Source organism: Octopus bimaculoides, chromosome 21 (assembly GCF_001194135.2).
Source record: "Octopus bimaculoides isolate UCB-OBI-ISO-001 chromosome 21, ASM119413v2, whole genome shotgun sequence".
In the NCBI taxonomy this organism is placed as follows: Eukaryota; Metazoa; Mollusca; class Cephalopoda; order Octopoda; family Octopodidae; genus Octopus; species Octopus bimaculoides.
In genome coordinates, this window is record NC_069001.1 from 1,751,817 (window position 1) to 1,761,184 (window position 9,368).

Sequence of the window (9,368 nt, forward strand, 5' to 3'; positions counted from 1 at the left end):
ATTTCAAATAAAAAAAGCACAGCAAATATGTATCAAAATTAAAATTTAATAGAAAAAAATCAATTAGAATCTTTAACGAGTTTTAAATTGATTGGAAGAAATGAATTAGAATTTGTAGATGTTTAAAAAAAAAAAAAAAAAGATTTTTCTGATTATGTTTAAATGACTTTTTTTTCTTTTTTAGAAAAAAATAACTTCTGCTGAATGACTGTAAAACCATTCAGTTTAGCATATTTTTGGCTGTCACCCATTTCTTAATCATTTCTTCTTCTTTGGCTCGGACTTCAATCACACTGGCTGAATCGTTCGGATGAGGTCCTCTGAAAAGATAATACATACATTTTACTTTACCTCTGTCAAATGCAATCGCTATTTATTCATGTTGTTTTGTGCCAATTTGGACAGGTTATGACCAGTTCAAATATTAAAGGGCTAAAGTTAATTTACTAAGGCATTTTTAAATGAGATTTCCATAGTTAAAACGAAAAGAGATTATAATGTGAAGTGCCACCTACCTGAGGTCAAAATGATGCGCTCCACCTTTAACCATGAAGGCCACTACTGAAGGTGAAACAGATTTCAAAACCTGAAATGTTATATAGAGAAGATGTTTAAGTAAAATTCTAAGAACAAAAGGAAACAAAGCATAACATGGTGGGAAGAAAAAGAAAGTCGTATTAAGATTTCGAGCAAAACATTTAATATCTTTTTATTTGTGATAGGATATGGACTTACAAACTAGTCAACTAAAACAGAAGCAACATCACCAGTTCCCTCTGTGAGCTTCAGAGATGTTTGGAATACAAAAGAGGACCTTTGTTTGAAAATAATGAGAGGGTTAGCGATAGGAAGGGCTGGCAAATTCGTTTACTCTTTCCAAGCAAACCAACAAATGAAATCTGTATATCAGTCATTGACACACTGCAGTCTGTGGGACTTTCTTCATGGTACACCGAACGAAGGATTACCTTCAATTGGCTCCCATGATGATCAGACATAGAACAGGAAAAGCTTGACGCTGTCTGTTCTATGCCTTCACTTGACCTGCTAAAAAGAGTAGCCGAAATCTCTCAACGCATACATTAACTACCTTTAAAAGAAAGAAAAAAAAGGTGGTGGAAGGACAGATTGGATAATGTAGTTGGGAAGCAGTTTCTGCTAGCAACTTGTACTCGTTCACGAATGACAGCCAACAAAAGAAGACGTTAGGATGCTGTGTTTACCAACCAATTCAATTTATAAAAATTCGTAAATCTTAGCTGAGCGCTAAATCTAGGCAAGGGAGGTAAATCATCTTGACCCTGTCCATATCGCCAAACCAACGCCATTTATGGGTCTGTAACTGCGATATTTTCGGACATGTATTCAAAGCGTATGTATGTTCTAGTTTTAAGTTTTCTCTTGGAATTTTTTTTTCATCTTTTTATATGGGTTCCTTGTAGGTTGTTGGGGACAATGAAGTTCCTAAATCCATCTGCAGCAATTCTAGACTTTCAGCGTCTCATCGGCATGTATAAATAACTGCTGCTTATATCGTAGACAGATGTGATTTGTGTAGACCTTTTCCTTGGAATCTGAAATTTGATCACATCCAGTCCATTTGATATTGCATGGAAAGAGATTATAAGTTCGTAGTGGGGAGAAGATTATCCTAAAGAATTCCAGTTAAGGGAGGTAACTCTTCCTGACTCCGTGACCAAAATTCAGTTTAAAAAACAAAATTTGCCTTTAATACTAACTTCATATTCAAGTGACAATAAGGAAAATGTTTCGTAAGTTCATATCCTATCACAAATAGTGCTGTCCTCACTAAAATGTAAGAGCCATGACAATTGCATATCAGGTGAAGCAATGTTAAAAGAAAAAAAAATGTTTAATCGTCTTTATGCAAAATACGTTAATCAAACACCAAACGGAAATTATAGTCTTCATTGGCTTTCGTCCTTTGGTTTTCGTTTTTTATATACAAAGCATGCATAACGTTCACATTTATGTAAATACATATATAGTGTGGCTGTTCAGCCGCTGTATGCGTTTTAATGTCCACTTTTCCATTAAGATTTTTTTAACCATAACATAAGGAAACATGTACTTACCCCACCACGGTGCCAAGGATCCAGATCGCCATTTGAGAAAACGATATTACTGGTTGTGGTCAAGTCTGAAATAATATAGTGTATGTATGTATATATATATTTATTTATTAGGTTGGAAAGGAAGTCCTGTCGCATTTTTGACAATAACTTTGAGGCTAGTCTTTCAATACCTATCATAAAATAAACATTTTTACATTCTAATGTGATTTGGTTTTCTTCCTTAGCCATATTGATTAAATTCGTATCAATTTTATCCTATAAAAATGAGTTGGGATCAGACCCATATCAGACAATGTATGCTGTATGAATGAATTCTGAAGGGAGTTCTTCAGCAACAGAAAGAAGAAATATTGGTTCTGTCAACGAAAGTGAAGCTTTATATTGCTTCAAAACTTGAAGAACCTTATGCCTGAGGGATCAACAATTTGCCAAGTAGATTCGGTTATGTTTTCAATAATAAAGATTTATTTATTATCTTGATTAAAATATGTTAAAACCAAACAAGCATTTGTTTTTTTCCTCATCTTGAAATACAACAAAAGTTTCTTTTCAATCTAATGATGTTATACTACAGTTTCGACCAACGGCCTACCCACACACATTATTATGTTTTAATTATTGTTTTGTTGTTCAATCAATAGGATGACAGAATTGGTAGAGCACTGGAAGAAAATGCTTCATGGTATTTCTTCAAGTTTTTTATATCCCATTGAAATGAATTTTGTTTTGCACCTCTCAAGGATTGATAAAATAAAGTACCAGTCAAGTACTGGGGTCGCTGGTACAGACTTGGCTCCTGCTTTCAAAACTGCTGGATTTGTACTTGTATTTGAAACCATTATTGCAAAGGCAGCAAACTAGAAAATGCTTGGCAGCATTTCTTCCAGCTTTGAGTTTAGATATGACTGAGACCAACTTTGCCATCCGTCCTTTTAGGGATGAGAAAATAAATACCAGCTGAGCATTGGGGTTGACATAATTGGCTTCCCCAGGGACCCCAGAATTTCAGGCCTTGTGCCCAAAGCAGAAAAGGACTGTCATTATTTCGTTTTAGAGATTAATGATGCTATGAATGTAAAACTGGAGTGTTTCTATTTTCTGGAGGAATGAACAGTGAAATACACTAACGAGCCACTGGTCAGTGTGAAGCTGTTTGCCTAAAATGCCACACAGTGGGACTGAACCCAAAACCACACAACCATACCATACACAAAAACCTTAAAAAGGAATCAGCTACTCACCTTGACCCCAGTATTCCCAGTCGTATGTGGGGACAGTGTTCCAGACCTTTTGGCAATAGTATTTCCTAATTTTATCATTGAAGGGTAGAACAGGAAACATATCGGTGACGTTGTTTGTACCTGTTGGTGGGGCCAGATCCCCACAGAGCTTTTGAGAAAAGAAAACGAGAAATAAAAGATTTTAAACAAATAGTGATGGGGGGGGGGGGGTAGTAGTTTAGCCTCAGACTCAACCTTGCCGAAGAGGAACTCTAATCAGTGTTGGTGTGTTAACGTCCCTGTAACTTAGCAGTTTGGCAAAAAGAGACTGATAGAATAAGTAGCTGGTTTAAAAAAGAAAATAAGTCCTGGGGTCAATTCATTCAGCTACAATTTCTTCAAGGTAATGCTCCAGCAAGGCCACAGTCTAATGGCTGAAACAAGTAAAAAGTAATCAAGATGAAGGAGTGGACACTCACCTGAAAATCCCAGGCAAGAGCCGCAGGACCAACGCCACATCCAGTCGGATCTGCACAGGGAATGAATGCTTTGTCAACATCAAAGCATTGGGATGGTTTCGAGGAAGCATTGTAAAACATGACTGAAATGAAAGAAAAGGGTAAAAGGCCATCAGTTTTGAGGGGAGGGGCTGTAGTTGATGCAATCAATTCCAGGTACATGTCTAGGACTTAATTTTGACCTCTAAAAGGATGGAAAGTAAAGCTGACTTCAGCAGGATTTGAACCCAGAACATAAAAAACCAGAAATGATAACAGCACTTCCGAGGGGAAATGGTTTAGTCTACTCAATACCATTGATCCCCAGTACATGTCTGGTATTGGGTTGGTGCATAATTATTGCAGCTTTTTTTTTTTCAACAAAAGCAATAACTCAAAACCAAACTTACGTGTGACATCAACCAATCCTTTCAAGACATCACTGGATTCTTGCATCATTTGGCAAGATTTCTGAAAAGCAAAAAGCACGGAAATGAAGACTTGAAGAAAATCACAACAGTAAAATTCTTACAAAAAGATATTTCTGTGTGTGTAAGTATATATGTTTTTTAACCCTAAGTCATTCTTCAATGCAAAAGGACTGAACCTAAGACCATATAATTAGGACACAAACTTCTTGCCCACACAACCATGCCTCTATTTCTATAGATTAAAAAAAAAAAATAAAACAAAAATATTCCATAAAATAACAAAAGATGGTGAAAAGAGAGAAACTCACATTGACTGGGTTTCCGATTGGAAGCATAGGTGTTGCATAGGGATAATCGAACATTGCCATATTGGTGAAGGCATTTCTTATTGCCCCCAGAAGACGTGTATATGTTTCTAGATCGGATATGGGCTTGCACAATTTAAAATATTCTTCCAGAGTCTTCTTTCCTGAAACATTGAGAAATAAAAGAGACATTTCAAGATGAGGGGTTTTCGGCTTTTGTTTATTGGGCCTCACCGAGGCGATGACTACGGACCGAGACCTTTGGAAATGGGCTGTGCGTGAGAAGACCCGGCAAGCCAAGTAAGATCGTTGCCAGTGCCCCTGGACTGGTTCTTGTGCGGGTGGCACATGAGATGCACCATTTTGAGCGTGGCCGTTGCCAGTACCGCCTGACTGGCTCCTGTAGGATTTTCGAGCGAGATCGTTGCCAGTGCCCCTGGACTGGCTTGTGCGGGTGGCACATAAAAGACACCATTTCGAGCGTGGCCGTTTTCGTGCGGGTGACACGTAAAAGCACCCACTACACTCTCTGAGTGGTTGGCGTTAGGAAGGGCATCCAGCTGTAGAAACTCTGCCAAATCAGACTGGAGCCTGGTGTTGCCATCCGGTTTCACCAGTCCTCAGTCAAATCGTCCAACCCATGCTAGCATGGAAAGCGGACGTTAAACGATGATGATGATGTGTGAGTGAGTGCGTATATATACACACATAAACTCAGGATCCTCACCACATTGTTACTTTACAATTTAACAAGCTGGAGCAATGGCAACGTTGGTGGGTGGGGGGTGTTATTTAGATAACCATATGACATTGATAACTTGTACTTCTTCCTTTCTTACCTGTCTCTCCTTGATCCATCAACTGATTCATCTTGATGAATGCCTGTCTCACCTGAGGTTCACAGCTGGAAAAATCCTGGATGAAACAAACAACAAAAAAAAAGTCATCAATGGAAAATGAAAATATTTTAGTTGATTAATAGCTTATTTCTAATAAAATAAATATGTAAACACATCATCATCATTCATTGTCGTTTAACATCCGTTTTCCATGCTGGCATGGGTTGGACGGTTTGACTGAGGTCTGGAGAGCCAGTGGCTGCACCAAGCCCCAATCTGATCTGGCTGCATACGTATATATATATATATATATATATATATATATATATATGTGTGTGCATACATACATGGATGTGTGTATTTTCCCCTTGTTTACAATTAACATGGAGAAAATAAATAAACAGTTACCAGGGCAGCAAAAAAAATCACACAAGTAATAAGGACGTGACATCCTGTTTGTAAAGGTAGAAACTCCGGGTTGATGTGAAATATTTTGAAGGTTTAGTTAATTACACCAACCCCAGTACAAGACTGGTACTTTATTTTACTAACCTAGAAAGGATGAAAGGCAAAGAAGTTGACGCCTGGCAGAAGTGGAACTCAGAAATAACAATAGAAGCAATTACCTTGGAAACATCGGTAAAAAAGAAGCTGTGGTCGAATTTTGGATCAAAGAGATAAATCGGTGCACTGGCAGCAATACCACCATCACAGACATGTGGATATTTCATTCGGAGATAGGCAGTTAGCATTCCTCCATAACTGCAACGGAATGGAAACAGATTATTATTAACATCAGTTTTACAATAGAAGCAGCAACAGAAGCAAGATGGCAGGAGACATGTGCAATGCTTAAAAAAAAACCATTGGAAGGTAGATCTTTGTTGTCCTTCCGTGCTTACACAGAACCGACAGGATGCCTGCCAAACAGTTGAACGCCGCCGCCGTCTCCCTTTGCCATTACAATTGCTGCATTACAATTGGCTGGCTGTGAACTGGATGAGAGAGGAAGGTGGTGTGTGTGTGTGCAGTGAAGGAATCTGGTGCAAAAGAATAGACATACAAAGGGGAATGGAAGGGGTTTTTTTCTTCTTTTTTATCTGTGTGAGATGTATGTCTGACATGTTTAATTGTGTCAATGTTGAAAGTGGGACCTTTATTGTTGTTGAAGTTGCTGGACTGTGGTTGAGGTAGTAGAGAAGAAGAAGGAAAGAAGGAGAAGAAGAAGAAAGGAGGCAAAAGAATGAGAAAGAAAAAGAACGGAACAAGAAAGAAAAGAGCTTCTACACAATTTCCTTCTTCTGTATCCACTGACAAGGCTTTGGTCAGCCCAGGGCTATAATAAAAGACTCTTAACCCATGTGCCACACAGTGAGGTTGAACCTGACACCACTGGTTGTAAAGCAAGCTTCTTAACCACTCGGCCATGGTATCACCTATATTGAAAAAAAACTGTTTAAAATATGAAACGAGAAGGATATCAGAGTGAATTATATCCTCACCTGCCACCAAATGATATAACAGGAGACTTCTGGGCACCCAACATGATCTTCAGGGTATTTATCAGATGTGCAAAGTCTGCAAGGGCTTGTCGAACGGTTAGAAAACCGATATAGGGCTGCTTGAAGCTTTTGTCAGGACCGAATGGAAGCGATTTACCATAATATCTCTGAAAGATTTTTGGAAGGAAAAGAAAAACGAAAAGATATTCTTAGTTAATTGGCAAAATTAATTAAGGAATCAACAATAAATTTGTTTCTTCTTGGACAATAGAAAAAGGTACAAACCATAAACATTTTTCTACTGGATCTAATGTCAATCTTTTTTAGGCCAAAATGTAGGGATCAGTCCTCTTCAGAAATGTTAATAGTTTTCAATCTGGTTCCAAACTGAATTAGCGACAAAGCTCTAAAAGATGCTGCGTGTGAGTAAACTGCAGCCTTAAGAATATTATTCAACTACTACCGTAGTTGAATCATAGAAAGGATGAAAGCGAAACAACAAAATTACTTACATGTTCCCCAAAAACGACCAGAGCACCGAATTTGGGAGCAAGGTTAAACATGAGCCCTGTAACTTCCCAAAATTGATCAATGGGGCCTTCATTTCCAGTATAAAAAAATATGGGGCCATTGTTTTTACGGTCCCACCATTTATCTGCAATTAAAAACAAGTCCACTTAGAATACAATCAGACACAGGTCCAGACATGCACACACTCACAAATATACATACATGCAGACACACACATGCAAATATGTGTGTGTGTGTGTGTGTCTGTATACATAATCAGTCTGGAGGCAGGTGGGGGTGGAGTTATTTGTCATATAAAACAGTCTATGTCAAGGGCTGTTAAACTTGATAATAGAGGACAGACAGAAGTTGAGATCTGAGATAAGCTCTGTAGTTAAGAGCTGATAAACCATGGGAAGAAAACTTCTAGAAGTTTATTGACATCTCTTAGATTAGAGAAGTCCACTTAATGAAGATGATAATTAAAAAAAAAAAAACTGAAGATTTCTTTCCTTTGAGATAATCTATCTGTTGTGTTTGCTAGATCTAGATTAAAGGTTAGTCTTTGCCAATGTCTGTGATTTTGCTTAGATTTCTTTTTAAAGACATTTCTTATCAGTTCACTACACAGAAGAAAAGGCATGAATACCACAACACAGGCAATCTTTAGTTATTTGTCTTCAAATTGCTTCAGAGAAGAAAGGTGTGACATTGAAACATCTTAAAGCACTCATGGGACGAAGGTTCTGTGGTGAAGAATTGGGCTCCTGTCTCCATCAAAATATAAAAATTATAATTTTTGATGCAGAGGTGGTTATGCGAGAAGAGGTTTGCTTCCCAACAACATGGTTTTGGGTTCAGTCTCACTGTGTGGAACCTTGGACAAATGTCTTCTGCTATAGCCCCAAGCCAGCCAAAGCCTTGTGAGTGGATTTGGTAGATGGAAACTGAAAGAAGCTAAATCATATATGTATGTATATATGTATTAATGTGTGTAAGTGTTGCTGTCTCCTCGCCTTGACACTGTGTGACATGTGTAAATGGGTGTCACTATCATACAAGTAGTATCTTTCATTTCCAATCTTTTGTGAAAAACATGTCTGGTCATAGGAAAATATTTCCTTAGTTGGAAACAGGTGAGGGTTAGCAACAGGGAGAGCATCCAGTTGTAGGAAATCTACCTCAACAAATTTTATTCGACCCATGCAATCATGGAAAAGTGGGCAACGGAACAATGATGATGATGATGATGATAAGCTGATGAAACTCCCAGCAAGAGATGCATTAACTACAGAACCTACCTTAAAATGGCATCGATCAAGTCACATGTCTTTACCATTTTCATAGTCAACCAAGTTAAAATACAACATTTTTATTTTTTCAGAGATTACACATATCAACAGCTATCCAACCACAAGATCAGCAGATCAAATCCTGCCCTGCCAGTAGAGAAATTTTGAAGAGTCCAAGTAGCCCTAAGTGCATATGACAAAATGGACTGATTGATCTCCCTAGGAATCAATAAGACTGAAACAGTTGAGCTAAAATAAGTCATGGAAAGTGGAGACAATTGGTGTTAGACCATCACCTGGGAGGAGGGGGGGGTCACAGTTCTTTTTTTGTCTTGTCCCCAGCACTATATTGCATCTATATCCAAGATAGTCTGTCAGTTCATATATCACAACCACCACAATTACCACTACTACCACCACCACCACGACCATCACCACTATCCGACAACCACCATAATCCCCAAGCCAAAGCATACACAACCTGAATGATCAGAGATAATCAATCACTGATAGTTATCATTAACAGCAAATCAATAAGGAGACAGTTAAGGGCAATCATTTGACCGTTTCATAGTTTCACTTGCATGTTCAGGTCGTGTTCACAGGTACATGCGCACATGTCTAACATGTGCCAAACGACAAGTGGTTAACAGCTTATCAGATTAGGACGGGGGGG

The 9,368-nt window shown here is 38.2% G+C and overlaps 1 protein-coding gene across 1 annotated transcript in view; it reads right to left on the reverse strand.

Annotated features, from left to right (window-relative positions):
* Positions 1–28: 28 nt before the first annotated feature.
* The window catches only part of LOC106877801 (dipeptidyl peptidase 2), an 11,882-nt gene continuing 2,542 nt past the window's right edge, over positions 29–9,368 (reverse strand). The window contains exons 2-12 of the mRNA XM_014926815.2: positions 7,403–7,545; positions 6,891–7,057; positions 6,015–6,150; positions 5,389–5,464; positions 4,553–4,713; positions 4,224–4,284; positions 3,796–3,917; positions 3,338–3,485; positions 2,097–2,161; positions 516–586; positions 29–320 (exon numbers count right to left, since the gene is read on the reverse strand). Coding sequence (XP_014782301.1) covers positions 221–320; positions 516–586; positions 2,097–2,161; positions 3,338–3,485; positions 3,796–3,917; positions 4,224–4,284; positions 4,553–4,713; positions 5,389–5,464; positions 6,015–6,150; positions 6,891–7,057; positions 7,403–7,545 — 1,250 coding nt within the window. The 3' untranslated portion in view covers positions 29–220. The remainder of the gene's footprint in view (positions 321–515; positions 587–2,096; positions 2,162–3,337; positions 3,486–3,795; positions 3,918–4,223; positions 4,285–4,552; positions 4,714–5,388; positions 5,465–6,014; positions 6,151–6,890; positions 7,058–7,402; positions 7,546–9,368) is intronic.